Source organism: Eretmochelys imbricata, chromosome 5 (assembly GCF_965152235.1).
Source record: "Eretmochelys imbricata isolate rEreImb1 chromosome 5, rEreImb1.hap1, whole genome shotgun sequence".
Taxonomy (NCBI): domain Eukaryota; kingdom Metazoa; phylum Chordata; order Testudines; family Cheloniidae; genus Eretmochelys; species Eretmochelys imbricata.
The window spans coordinates 56,819,618-56,835,031 of NC_135576.1; the positions used below are offsets into that span (position 1 = coordinate 56,819,618).

General features: G+C 39.9%; 1 protein-coding gene across 5 annotated transcripts in view; it reads right to left on the reverse strand.

Annotated features, from left to right (window-relative positions):
• Positions 1–4,572: 4,572 nt before the first annotated feature.
• MEF2C (myocyte enhancer factor 2C) overlaps positions 4,573–15,414 on the reverse strand; it is a 137,275-nt gene continuing 126,433 nt past the window's right edge. For 3 of the 5 annotated variants that reach the window (XM_077817176.1, XM_077817173.1, XM_077817174.1), the window contains 2 exons: positions 15,373–15,405; positions 4,573–9,260 (listed from right to left, as the gene is read on the reverse strand). In XM_077817176.1, coding sequence (XP_077673302.1) covers positions 8,939–9,260; positions 15,373–15,405 — 355 coding nt within the window. In that variant the 3' untranslated portion in view covers positions 4,573–8,938. The remainder of the gene's footprint in view (positions 9,261–15,372; positions 15,406–15,414) is intronic. The other 2 variants (XM_077817178.1, XM_077817177.1) reach the window with 2 other exon arrangements.

A 15,414-nucleotide genomic window follows, 5' to 3' on the forward strand; every position in this document is an offset into this window, starting at 1 on the left:
GCTATGTGTTGTGATGATGATAACAATTGCTTTGTACACATTCAGTTTTGTCTTGAGGGAGATAGTTTTTGAGCTGCCAGATTTTTATGGTTCTTCCAAATGCAGCGTTTGCCTTCCCGATTCTTTTTTTTATTTCCTCAGAACTAGTACCATCTTGGCTGATGGTATTTCCAAGGTACATAAAATTGTCCACCTTCTCCAGTTTCTCCTCTTCAATTTTGATTTCTGTCCCTGTAGTCCCTATTAACATGACTTTACATTTCTTTGCATTGTATCTCAAACCTATCTTCTCCATTACTTCTTTTACTTGGTTTGTGCATTTTTGTAGTCCACTGACATCTTCATTGATAACAGCGATGCCATCAGCAAAATCTAGATCAAATATAGCTTTGAATTGTTCCATTTTAGGCCATATGTATTACTGTTGCACTGTTTTAATTCATGGTCGATGACTAGCATAAACAAAAAAGGAGACAGGACGCACCCCTGCCTTACACCTATCTTGATGCTGAATGGTTTATTCAATCCATTTTCCATTTTATAGTCTGGACCAAATTCTGCCCTTTCTTATACCTCATGTAACCCCATTCATTTCAGGGCAGAGTGTGGCCTACTATTTTAAAATAGTTACTAGAAAGAATTGACCCACCTCGCCGCCACCCCTATAATACCTGCTGAATGTCAGGCAATGATCTTGATCAGATCTCTTACACTAAGCAGCATTGGGTGTGGATGGGAGGAAAGCAAGGAAAACACGAGGCCTGCAAGACGAGATGATGATGAATCACTGGTTTGCACTCTTCCTTATGAGTCAGTGCTGAGCCAACATCCCAGCATAGTGTTGGAAAGTGCTGTTCTGCTTATGTAACCCACACACCTCCTGGGTGTGGTGTTCTGTCCCATCTAGTGGCACTGAGACCATTTAAAGAGAGAGTTAAAATGAGTCTGCTGTACAGCCTTAGTGCATGAGTCTCTAAAGCATGAGCTGAAAGCCAAGTTGCTGTTAACTAAGTTCCAGAGGCCCCTGGTTCAATCCTGCCCAGTGACAACCTGGGTCTGTTGGTGTTAGGGGGTCTCATCCAGGATTTCATGTGAGACATCTCTGAAGCTTGGGACATGCTTCCTCAGCTAGGGGAAGTATGTAACCCACACACCTTCTGGGTGTGGTGTTCTGTCTCCTCTAGTGACACCAAGACCACTTAGAGCGTTAAATGAATCTGCTCTATAGGCTGTTGGCTTTTAGCTCATGTGGTAGAGGCTCATGCTTTAATCTCCAGAGGTCCTAGGTTCGATCCCGCCCGTCGACGACTGGGGTCTGTCAGCGTTACAGTTAGAAATGCCATCTTCTGGAGGAGACGTTGTGATGATCTGGGGGAATCTAAGTACAACTTATGCATTCCAGTTTGATTTTATGAACTGTTTAATTCTTGTGTCTAGGGTCCTACCAAATACACAGTCCATTTTTGTCAATTTCATGGTCCTAGGATTTTAAAAATAGTAAATTTCATGATTTCAGTTATTTAAATCTAAATTTCATGGTGGTGTAATTGTAGGGGTCCCGACACAAAAAAGTGTTGGTGGGGGATTTGTAGGGTAGGGGTGGGGCATTGGGGGAAGGGGTGGAGTGGGGGCAGGGAGCACCCCCAGGCAGATTAGAAACTCAGCGCGTATGCGGGGGGTGGTGCCTGCAGGCAGGGGCAGCCCACAGAACCGCCAGGCTCCCCCATACCTAGGAGCCAGAGAGATGTGCCAGTTGCTTCTGGGAGCCGACCAAGGTAAGTGCCGCCTGGCTGGAGCCCACACACCAAACTCCCTCCCACACCCCAAGCCCCTGCCCCAGCCCTGATCTCTCTCCCACACCCAAACTCCCTCCCAGAACCTGCACCCTGCACCCCAACCCCTGCCCCAGGCTCAGCCCAGAGTCTGCTCCCACACTCAGAACCTCTCGTCTCCACCCCGCCCCAGCCCGGTGAAAGTGAGTGAGGGTGTGAGAGAGTGAGCGAGGGAGGGAGAGGGGATGGAGTGAATGGGGGCAGGGCTTTGGAGAAGGAGCAGGACAGGGGCATGGCCTCGGGTAAGGGGCAGGGCAAGGGTGGGGCCATGCCTGGCTGTTTGTGGAAGCACAGCCTCCCCCAGCCTATGGTACCCATGCTCATTGGGCTCAGGCCTTGGGGCTGTTTAATTGCAGTGTAGACATCCACGCTCGGGCTGCAGCCCAGCTCCGGAACTCTCCCATCTGGCAGGGTCCTAGAGCCAACGCTCCAGCCCAAGTCCAGTCTACACTGCAATTAAACAGGCCGTGAGCCAAGCCATGTGAGACCAAGTCAACTGGAACAGGCCAGCTGAGGGCGTCTAACTGCAGTGTAGACATACCCTAAAAGCACACAGGTCTAGCATGATTGGACCCAGACACTGTGGTCTGGTGAGCCTTGAGCAGGGAGAGTTTTGTGACATATTTAAAACCAAGCTCCTGGGAACTTAAATAACTTGTGGTCATTAGCGATTCAATAACCCTTGCAAGAAAAAGTTCATTAGTCCTGGTCTAACTCCAGTGTGAGTAATTACATTGTAACTACCTTATTCACCTTGCAACATCGATCAGCTAGAGTCATCTTCATCATTTCCTGCCTTACAATATTATGTACAGCTCTATGCACTGTTAAACAGCTGCCATGTTCATCCCTAGAGGTAAATTTTTGTGACTTCCACTGTGCTTCTTGGAGAGCCAATGGGACTAGAACTTTAGGACTAGGCTAATTTCTTTTTTGTAGCATGCTTTAAGATTCTTAAGGATGAAAAACAAGATGTAAATGCAAAACATTGCCAGGAATGGTACAGAGATTATTTTCTGCAGTTTATATGAACTTGATACGATTTAACTTTTCTAGGTATGTATTGTGAGGCAAATAGTGCTAGCCAGAACTGCACTTAGATGCTGTGATGATGGGTGCTACTGAAAAAACCTGAGTGATGAGTGCTTCGATGTTAAAGGTGAGAGGTTTAGTTATTCCGTACACTTTACTTCGGAGTTGTAATGCAAAGGCACGGTTCCACTGCGAATTTAAGATGAGGGGGCTTAGTAAGAGGAGTAAAGTGATTTTTCTAATTCCTTCTCAAGATGCAGATTTTATAATCTTATTTTTTTAATCCCTGAAAGTTAAAGCAAGTGAATCAGAGTTTTTGTACTCTTGGGGTGAAAAAAAAAAAAGAAATCTGTTTTTTAACTAACAGCCTTCTTTCTTCTCTATCCATTGATAATATTTCACTACCAATCAAATGTATAGGAAGCTGACAACAGGAGAAAGAGGTCATAAATCTGACCTCTCTGTCCAAAGATCACAAAAATATTACACACACCGTTACATGCCCAGAGGAAATGTGCAGAAGTCTAGTTAGCCCTGCAGGTAAAGTAGTGCTTTAGTTGAGCATGAGCAACACACATGCACATGATACAACACAAATAATGCCCTTGAACTTTAGCATCTAATGGTTTATGTTGGGGCCAAACTCACCAGCACTAGAAACATTTCTGTTAATAAAGCAATTGTGTCACTTAATGCATGGGCAGCCCCAGAATTCTTCACACGGGCTTGCTGCTGCTCTTAGCCTGGCTGGCTCCCCGGTGCAGCTCCTGGAGGCAGTCACTGAGCAAGTCCTACACACTGTGCGTGGGAGTGTGGGGGCAGCTGACTAAATGTAATGGTAATTAACGGCATGGCTGTTTTCTTTCACCAATATATTTAGAATCTAGGTCTTCTAATGTTATTTTTGAAATTGTCACGTTCACCAAGCACCTTAAACTATTAATAATTTGTCTGTCTCTAACACTAAAGTATGTCTTGCTGAAAGAAACTGAGGTTTCTATTCACAGGCTCCAAAATCATAAGTGTACTGTGAAAAGGGGCCCGCAGCAATAAATAAGTTACTCTTCCTTTCGCCTGCCACAACTGTTAAAAGAATGTCACCCAAGCAATATGTTAAGCAAAAAAAAAAAAAAAGTGCATTTCATGTCGAGGATAGTCTTGTAGTTAAAACACTGGGCTAGCACTCAAGAGACCTGAGTGATTTGATCTTGGGCAAGTCATTTTGGGGGCCAAATTCAGATAAGCTTATACACACTAAATAGCATCAACTCCATGAGTGGTTCCATTGAAATCAAAAGGACCAATGCAGAGTAAGGAACTATACCCAGTGGGTGAAATCCAGGTCATGCTGACTTCAATGGCACAGGATTTCACCCCAAATGAGTACAGGTATCAGAGTCTGGTTTGTAAGCTCTCTCTGCTTCAGATTCCTGTCTGTAAAGGCAGGGATGATAATTTCCCTGCCTCACAGGGATGCTGTGAAGATAAATTCATTAACATTCGTGAGGCCCCAAGATACTGTGGTGAAGAGGCCCCTATAAGCATATACATTTGTAATTAACATTTTACCCCATTTAGGAATCAGATATAGAAAACACTGACAACAGTTGCAATTGTTTGTTGCAGTGTTATTTTTAAAAGTGCTACAATGGCATATAATTAAACAACAAAACATGTAATCAATAAAAAATGCACCACAGACACTGTATCACTAAGAAAGCCAGTAACTTTACTGATTTGTCTGCAAAATACAAATTATACCTTATTTCCAGCAGGAGAAACTTGTGATATTTTCCCATTTTTGTTCACTACAGACAGCTGAATTAAGTCCCTTGAGATACACAGATGTGGTTTAACTTAGTTATAACATCTTGTCATCTAGTGGCGACAAAGTCCAGCTTATGCCGCTGTGAGCCTCTATTTTAATACTTGTTGCAAATGCTTGTATATGCCCCCCATTTACAAGCTTACTTTTTAATTACCATTGTTTAATGGAAACAACTCCCCAGAAAAAGAAGAAGAAGAAGCAGGAAACAAAAAGGATACAACAAACCATCTGAAGCAATCCAAGTATAATGCCTAAGGTAACTCAGGTTTTACATTATTTATTCCACAAAGGACACAGGTACTGCATTTTTTATTTGTCGTTGAACTGACCTCTTTGAATCAAACTGAGGTATGGATCAGTCTGAGGTATGAGCAGGGAAGGGAAAATGCAACACCTGATTACAAAATAATCAAATGGAGAATTTTGAGCAGACGGCGTGGCTCAAAGCTTGGATTGCTCCACATCTTTGGTTAAAATATATTAACAAAAGCCTTTGATTACATCTACAGTCTGAAGCATTCTAACAGACACCAATGTTCCATCAGTCCTTCAAGAGCTCTGTAGTGGCAGGAAATTAATGCCATATAAGTGACGACATCACAGCAGATGGCATAAACAGGAACAGATGAAGTATGCCATGTTTAGGCAACAGCCTTTATTGAGGTTTCAAGTGGCTTTTAAAAAATTACAAAGCATTTACTTTCTAAGAGAAGAAGAGGAAAAAGAAAACAAAACAGCATTGGTACGTCTATAGTTAAAAGATGGGTATATAGGATAATACATACAATACAAAAGGATTGACATTCTTGAAAACAGTATATTGAGTTGTTTTATTCTTACTTTAGCTTTACCTGAAAAAGATCTGAGAACAACAAATATTTTTATATTATTCATTAAAAACATTAAATTCCACTTTTGGGAAAAATATAAGCCATTTTGTTATAAAACACAACTTGTGAAAAACAATGAAATGATTAAAGCTCCATTGTGAAAGGCAACAATGCATACAATATACAGATTGTGCAACTGTGTATATCATATCATTGTTGCCAGCAATTGGGCTAACTGAAAACACCTTTTTAGAGAAGGATTAGTTTAGATACAACAATATTTGAAGATGTACTAAATGCCACTTAAGGTATTTGAACTTGCAATTAAGAATGTTGCCTAAAACATTATATACCATGGATTAATGTAAAGTAAATGTTAATACTCTTTTAGGGCTCTGCCCCAAACTCCTTAAATACAAAGGAATCACACGATAAACCCAAATTACCTTTGCAAACACAATACATGGTAAGTTACAGATAAAGGAACAGGTAAAAGTAGACAGTTATAGTTTACAGAAAGTTACTTCACAATCAAAGTTGTGCTTCTTTTAATTAGATCAGTTTACAAATATGTATTATCCCCCACTATCTTGCCACTACACTTTCGTTGAGCTCAGTAGCAGGAACAAAAGGGACGACTGGCATCCGTATTCATGTGATTCGATTTGTGTTTGTTTGTATAAAACCATGGTTAGAATTACTAAAAATTGCCATGGCAATACCTTTCATGCTACTTTCTGCTAGTGACTTAAGGTAATGTATGTTATACCACTACTGTCTTAGAATCTCAAATTTCCTTTTTCTTGTGCTGCTGAGGCAAATTGTAAGATAAACTATTAATATGGCTATTCTTCATATTTCAATAGACTGACTCCCCTGCCCCCATTGACAAGTTACTACTAACAATACTGATAAACCTAAGTTTTTTTAAATGGCAAGGTACATTTGTGATATATTTGCATATTTTAGACACATTAAACTTTAAAAATCTCAGACTGAGAATATGAGAATAGATTCATTTTAAGGTGAGGAAATGTATTTTGAAAAAGAGTTTTGTGTTTTAAAAAACGGATTATGGGCACTAGTCTCACTTTTTGTTATGCACACATATCTTTACTCTGATCCCACAGATTGCTCTATGAGATAGGATGGATGCAACAGCAACATGTTGTTCTGCTTAGAGAGCATGCAAAATACATAGCAATGCACTAGCCTTTGCATGACCAAGTGTGCACTTGTAGTCAGGTTGCATATAAAGGAAGAGCCCAAGTCATAATGCACAATGTACACTATACACCATTTGCTACCACAGAGAGGTAGACTTTATCAATGAGCGGTGCACAGCAACTGCACGTACAGATGGGAAATAGAGGGTATGTTTCCCGTAACATAACCTCTCCATGTTGATACTTAGACAGCTATTGCAGCTCGATTCCTTACTGTGTCAATGCATCTAAGTGGGAGACAGAATTACTCTTGAAAAGAAGAAACATTATCAGTTGTATGATGGCACTAAAATTTTAAAGGGGAATTGCGCAAAAAAAAAAAAAAGCCAACAAATCCCACCCAACATAAATGCTGAACTAAAAATCCTGTATTCCACCATTTTCCTGTAATAGTACATGAGGGACAAAGAGGAACTAAAATGAATGGGGTATTCTTTCTGTCTAAGTGATTTTAATTAAAGAAAAAAATATATGATAGTAGAAAATGGTGGATGCCCTATGCAAAACCTGTTTGGGTGAAATACACAGGAGACATTGTTCAACAACATTCCCTCTGTGCGACAATGTGTGAGAATTATGGTGACCTGTTGGCTAAGTATCGGTTGTACAAGATAAATCTGCTTTTGAATGCTTCTTTTATCGACCACCCAAATCTCTCTAAGATCGCTAAAACTCTATCACTTGTGTTTCTGTGCTAACTCCTCACTTTTGACTCCTTTCTCCACTACTTGTGGAGCTCTTCACCTGCACTCAGTTATCTGGCAGCCTAAAAAGATGCACATCCAATTCTAGCAGACAGAATATCAGCTTCATTTAATTTATGAGAAAGGGCCAAGTTATGCCACTTTGTCATTTAATTGTGGAAAACTACAAGATATGCAGGACATAAGTAGTATCAGGGCCCTGAACTTGTTACAATGCACAAAACAGCATGAAAGAACTAATCAGTATATACAATGGATCTCAGTTCACCCAATGGTTTGTAAATGTTGTATTAAAATGATTTAGGGGTGTTACATCTTGGGTAAATTCTAACCTTTTACAGATTAGTTTTTTGACAGCTGACTTTGAATCTGTAAAATGTATGCAGAGTAAAAGAAAACCAAAAGAAAATAGTTACTTAAATGTGCAACTGCACAAATATAATCCCCCCACTATTAAGATAACAAAAACTTTTGCTATTACCATAATTATTATATATATTAGAAAGCTATACACAAGCATGTTAATTTCACAGATTTTTTTTAAAAGATTCTTAATATTTTATATAATTAGAAATACACATTTCAAAAACAAAACTTCTGCAAAGAGAAAACAGTTATCTTGGTTAGCAAAGCATGGAGTTCTTCATGGCTTAGGGTAGTGCTTTCTATACAAAAAGTCCTCTGTTTTCTTCAGGACTGTTTAAAATATTAGCGAAGCTATCGAGGAAAAAAACACACATTTTGGCTTAAGGAAACTACAAAAAGCCACAAATGCTTTGCAAACTTTGTCTTACTTTTTAATATGAAAATAAGCAAAATGTAATGTACATATTTTTCTATTTTTTATTTAATACGTAATGCAGACCCAGAATTTTAAAAATTAAATATGTTAGCCCTCAAACGAACATTTTTACAAGTATGGTCCTCTTTTACATGTCTTTGATCCTTTTAACTGAGTGCCATACTCCAATGATATGCCTGCATGTTTGTGAGCATTTTAGGTATGGTAGGTGACCCAGACTCTTTCTAACATTTATTCATGGCCACCCATTGCTGGGTCTGTCAAAACATCTGTACATTTTCTATATGTTGCATAACACTTGCTTTCTCTCTCAGTAAAGTCTGCCACTTTCTGGCAAATGTTTCCTTTTTTCTATTTACATGTAAATAACGTTGAACCTGCAACATGACACTATCTATTGTAACATACATTTTGCAAGGGAGCACAACAGTGAAAAGAAGTTAGCCTTAAAATCTATTTTGTACAAGTGTTCTGTTGTACAACTCAAGTGCTAAGCTTATCTCAGCATTTCTGTTTATCCTTATACTGTATCACTGAGGCAATTTAAAAGTACTTTTACAAAACAGAGTACCTGACTTTTTTTTTTCCACACACGGCACATATAATGCATATCGACCCCGCCCCCCCCCATTAAGGTATAGCACACACACACTGCAAGAAAAAACCTAATAGGTAATAACGCTATCATGTTGCCCATCCTTCAGAGAGCCGCATGCGCTTGACAGAGGGGCTTTCCCTTTCGTCCGGCGAAGGTCTGGTGAGTCCAATGGGGGAGTGGAATTCGTTCCGATGATCCTCTCGGTCGCTTCCATCATATGAGCTGCTACAGCTGCTCAAGCTGTCAACAGGAGATCTCCCCGCCTCGTGGCGCGTGTGCTGTGGGTATCTCGAGGGTGTGGTGGTGCGGTCTCTAGGAGGAGAAACAGGTTCTGACTTGATGCTGAGGCTTTGAGTAGAAGGCAGGGAGAGATTTGTACTCTGAGATACATGAGGGCTAGTGCAAGCTCTGTGGGAGGAAAGGAAACCCAGTTACAGGCTGAGGAGGCACGGAGCCCCCAGAAACGTGCAAACACTTGCCCAAAACGTCCGTTTAAAGACTCCTATGGATAACAGTGCATGCCAGGAATGTGAGGAATATTCTCTAAGATATACTAAGACCCAGTGAAAGGCAAGGGAGGCATCACAACAGACATGACCCTCTTGAATGGCTCTATGGTATACCCTATAAAGAAATTCTATATTTTTGTAAGTGCTATGATACATTTTGGATGCTGAGACGTTGCACTATTGAAGCCACTAGAGTTTTCTTTATAACTGATGAATATCAGAACATAAGAACGGCATTACTGGGTCACACCAATGGTCCACTAGCCAAGTGTCCTGTCTTATGGCAGTGGCCAGTGCCAGATGCTTCAGAGGGAATTAACAGAACAGGGCAATCATCGAGTGATCTGTCTCGTCATCCAGTCCCAGTGTCTGGCAGACAAAGGTTTAGGGATACCCAGAGCATGGGGTTGCATCTCTGCCCATCTTGGCTAATCACCATTGATGGACCTATCCTCCATGGATTTAGCTAATTCTTTTTTGAACCCAATTATATTCTGGCCTTCACAACATCCCGTTAACAAGTTCCACAGATTCACTGTGCATTGTGTGAAGAAGTACTTCTTTATGTTTGTTTTAAACCTGTTGCCTATTAATTTCATTGGATGTTCCCTAGTTCTTGTTATATGAAGGGGTAAATAACACTTTCCCATTCACTTTCTCCACACCAGTCAGGATTTTATAGATGTCCATCATATCCCCCCTTAGTCGTCTCTCTTCTAAGATGCACAGTCCCAGTTTTTTTAATCTCTTCTCAGGTGGAAGCTAATTTTTGGTGCTCATCTCTGTACTTTTCCCAGTGATAATACATCTTTTTTGAGATGGGTCGACCAGAACTGCATGCAGTATTGAAGGTGTGGGAATGAAATGGATTTATATAGAGGCATTACAATATTTTCTGTCTTATTATCTATCCCTGTCTTAATGGTTCCTATTCGGTTCGCTTTTAGGACTGCTGCTGCACATGGAGCAGACGTTTTCAGAGAGCTCTCCATGATGACTCCAAGATCTCTTTCTGAGTGCTAACAGCTAATTCCAATGCCATCATTTTGCATGTATAGTTAGGATTATGTTTTCCAATGTGCATTTCTTTTGCATTCATCAACACTGAATTTCATCTGCCATTTTGTTGCCCAGTCACTGTTTTGTGTGATCTCTTTGTAACTCTTCGCAGTCAGCTTTGGACTTAACTGTCTTGAGTAGTTTTGTATCATCTGCAAATTTTGCCACCTCACCATACACCCCTTTTCCTATTAAGGAATATGTTGAACAGCACTGGACTCAGTACGGATCCTGGGGGGACCCCACTATTTACCTCTCTCCACTGTGAAAACTGACCAGTTATTCCTACCATTTGTTTCCTGTCTTAATCAGTTACTGATCCATATGCATCTGTGTATGCATGAACAAGTGGTGACAGAGGAAGCAAGGAGTTTCTGTTGAGATCAATCAGATTAGATCAGATGCACAGAAGCACTGTTTCAGAGTAGCAGCCGTGTTAGTCTGTATCTGCAAAAAGAACTGGAGTACTTGTGGCACCTTAGAGACTAACAAATTATTTTGAGCATAAGCTTTCATGAGCTACAGCCCACTTCATCGGATGCATGCAGTGGAAAATACAGTGGGGAGATTCTATATACATAGAGAACATGAAACAATGGGTGTTACCATACACACTGTAACGAGAGTGATCAGGTAAGGTGAGCTATTACCAGCAGGAGAGAAAAAAAACCTTTTGTAGTGACAATCAAGGTGGGCCATTTCCAGCAGTTGACAAGAACATGTGAGGAACAGTGGGGGGCAGGAAATAAACATGGGAAATAGTTTTACTTTGTGTAATGACACATCCACTCCCAGTCTTTATTCAAGCCTAATGTAATGGTGTCCGGTTTGCAAATTAATTCCAATTCAGCGGTCTCTCGTTGGAGTCTGTTTTTGAAGTTTTTTTGTTGAAGAATTGCAACTTTTAGGTCTGTAATCGAGTGACCAGATGATGGTCCTGTAATGGGCCTAATCACATCAGGCCCAACAAAGAAAATAACAGAACTAGCCGTCACCTTCAGCTCCCAACTAAAACCTGTCCAGCGCATCATCAAGGATCTACAACCTATCCTGAAGGACGACCCATCACTCTCACAGATCTTGGGAGACAGGCCAGTCCTTGCTTACAGACTGCCCCCCAACCTGAAGCAAATACTCACCAGCAACCACACACCACACAACAAAAACACTAACCCAGGAACTTATCCTTGCAACAAAGCCCGTTGCCAACTGTGTCCACATATCCATTCAGGGGACACCATCATAGGGCCTAATCACATCAGCCACACTATCAGAGGCTCGTTCACCTGCACATCTACCAATGTGATATATGCCATCATGTGCCAGCAATGCCCCTCTGCCATGTACATTGGCCAAACCGGACAGTCTCTACGTAAAAGAATAAATGGACACAAATCAGACGTCAAGAATTATAACATTCAAAAACCAGTCGGAGAACACTTCAATCTCTCTGGTCACTCGATTACAGACCTAAAAGTTGCAATTCTTCAACAAAAAAACTTCAAAAACAGACTCCAACGAGAGACCGCTGGATTGGAATTAATTTGCAAACTGGACACCATTACATTAGGCTTGAATAAAGACTGGGAGTGGATGTGTCATTACACAAAGTAAAACTATTTCCCATGTTTATTTCTTGCCCCCTACTGTTCCTCACACGTTCTTGTCAACTGCTGGAAATGGCCCACCTTGATTATCACCACAAAAGGTTTTTTTTCTCTCTTGCTGGTAATAGCTCACCTACCTGATCATTCTCGTTACAGTGTGTATGGTAACACCCATGTTCTCTGTGTATATAGAATCTCCCCACTGTATTTTCCACTGCATGCATCCGATGAAGTGGGCTGTAGCTCACGAAAGTTTATGCTCAAATAAATTTGTTAGTCTCTAAGGTGCCACAAGTACTCCTTTTCTTTTAGAAGTATTGTTACCATCAGTCACACTGATGAGTAGCAATGTACAAGATAATGCAGACTGTGTAAGTTTTTTAACTTCAAAAATGAAAAGACTTCAAATTAGCTGAACCTTGAAAGGGATTAATATTGAAAAAATATCCTAGGCAGATTAGGATTTGACATATTAATCTATGCTACAGATTTAAGAATCCTAAATTCAAAATATTATTTGTGTCTTTTAATCAATAAGCTACCAGAGACTTTTAGTTGAAATGTAATTGAGGATGTCAGGGGAATATATTGCTTTGCATGTGGGCACACCCAACTCAAACAAAGAGTGTTATAAATACCAACAAAAGCTATAGTTCTCACTATGTTATTGTTAAAAAAGGAAAGAAAGAAAATATGCTAAATGCTTATTCTAACTTGATTTTTTGTTTGCATATTTGTGTGCACAGGTTAGAGGCAGTGGGAAGCTGTAATGTGTGGGAGCGAGAGAAATAAGAAAAATGTTCATTATTCTAAAATAAGGGAGGAATGATACCACTTGCCTTTGAAGAATGTTTTGTACAAAAGCACCACCTACTGGCCAAAACTGAATTTCCTTTTTTTATTATACATATCTCAAACGTATCTTTCTTATTGTTATTATATTCTGAGGCATGGTTCCAGTTTAGAACCACGAATCAGGCTGAAGTTAGAGTCCCCAACAGATAATTTCATGGGTTTTAAGAGTGAGGGAATATTTGGAGGGATTTTACTTATGCAACATCTACTGTAACTCCAGTGAAAGGCAAAACAGTATTCTGTCTCATTTTGGCAGATTTATACTTGAAACGATTTGGCTTCTCTCCTGAAATTATATCAAACGCTTTTATCATTAATTGTCACAATGTTTAATAATGGATGGCTATTGTTAGACAACAAAGACAGAACAAAGTGCTCCAACAACGATTACTTTAATCTATCCTGAATTCATTTAAAACAGTTTGTCAAAAATTGCCAAGCATACCCTGTACCCTCCCCCAAGCATATTGCAGGGCTCATTGATGCAAATGTTTTTAAAAGTGCAGTGAGGTGTACAATTCCTTCCCTCATGCACTCCCAAATACATTCCGAAGGCAAAGGGGGTGCTCTCTGTTGCATTTTGGAAGTATGTTTTAAATGTGTGGAGAAAACGGTTTGTTAATTTCAGATGTGATCATTTCTACTTACTCAGTGAAATATTCTACTTTTGCCAAGACCTTCACAAAAAAACCCCGTCAAGAAATAAAAATATACTCCTGATTTTTTTCATTTTCCTATGGATTTAATCTTGTATCCCCTTAGGAGAGGTTCAGGCTGTGCCTGGGATTGTAGGCTGGCAGTTCAATAAATATTTTAGACTAGGGGTGGCTGTGGATACAAAACTTGGCTCTGAATCTGAAATTCCTCAACATATGGGGTGTTAGGACCTGGAGATTTGGTTTGGGACTGCCTGTGATAGAGACCCTTGATATATTGCTCTCTAGAGATTGGGACTCTTTTAAAACACAGGAATATAATTCTTCAATCCAGGGTAAAAGCAAGTATATCAGTGAAATTTTCTCACATGATTAGATGAAACACACTGATCTGTATCTCTTTACATACATTGCACTATATTATATACTACAGTCTCCATAGGCAGCAAGTTTCGGAAAGACAGGTAGGATGAGGGCAACTCTTGAGAAATACAGTTGGCAGTATTGCCATCTAATGTGTGTTACTCTTGGTACAGAGGTTCAGGAACCAGTGTGAAAATGTGCCTCTTTAGTCTTCATTAGCCAAAATGTTGTGAGTCATAAGCGGATGTGATTCATTAGAAGTGAGGATAGCCCTCTATGCATGGGTCTACATAGCAAGTGTGAGTAAGACTTAGAATGCAAGGTGGGAGACTGCAACTATATGAAGGACTGATCTGATTTCTTCATTAGAAAAGGGTAGGACACAGGTGCTTTTCACTATTAAATCCAAATTCTGCATGGGGTAAATACCTGGTTTTGCCTTTACATGTTAATGAAGCGAATATCAATATCTATTTTACACAAATGTTTAGTTTACCATCATATAAAATGCATTACACAGACCCAGGCTAATATTATCTTTGCCTTTTGAACAACACAGCAACCTCCCTGAAACATAAATGGGGTTTAATGTAGAAAATCCAAAGGGCAAAAGAAAACGATTTAATTTTAAAGAATTCTATACAATTACTAAACATCAATTATTCATCAGATAACACCAGCAAATTGGTTAAAACTATAGTGAAGAGCCAAATTATCAGGCACACAGATAAACATAGTATGTTGCCAAAGAGTCAATAAGGCTTTTGTAAAGGGAAATCATGCCTCACCAATCTATTAGAATTCTTTGAGGGTGTCAACAAACATGTGGACAAGGGTGAGTCAATCAATATAGGGTACTTGGACTTTCAGAAAACCTTTGACAAGGTCCCTCACCAATGGCTTGTAAGCAATCGTGGGATAAGAGCGAAGGTCCTCTCATGGATTAGTAATTGGTTAAAATATACGAAATAAAGGGTAGGAATAAGTGCTCAGTTTTCACAGTGGAGAGAGATAAATAGCGAGGTCCCCCAAGGATCTGTATTGGAACCTGTGCTTGTCAACATATTCATAAATGATCTAGGAAAAGGAGTAAACAGTGAGGTGGCAAAGTTTGCAGACAATACAAAACTACTCATGATAGTTAAGTTCAAAGCTGACTGCAAAGCATTACAAAGGGATCTCACAAAACTGGGTGACTGGTGAAAACAATTGCAGATGAATTTCTGTGTTGATAAATGCAAAGTAATGCACATTGAAAAACAGAATTCCAACTATACACACAAAACGATAGGGTTTTAGTTAGCTGTTATCACTCAAGACAAAGATCTTGGAGACATTGTGGATAGTTCTCTGAAAACAGCTGCTCAATGACTAGTGGCAGTCAGAAAAAGCTAACAGAATGTTAGAAACCATTACGAAAGGGCAGATAATAAGGCAGAAAATATAATGCCACTATATAAATTCATAGTACCTTGAATACTGCATGCAGTTCTGGTCGACCCATCTAAAAAAG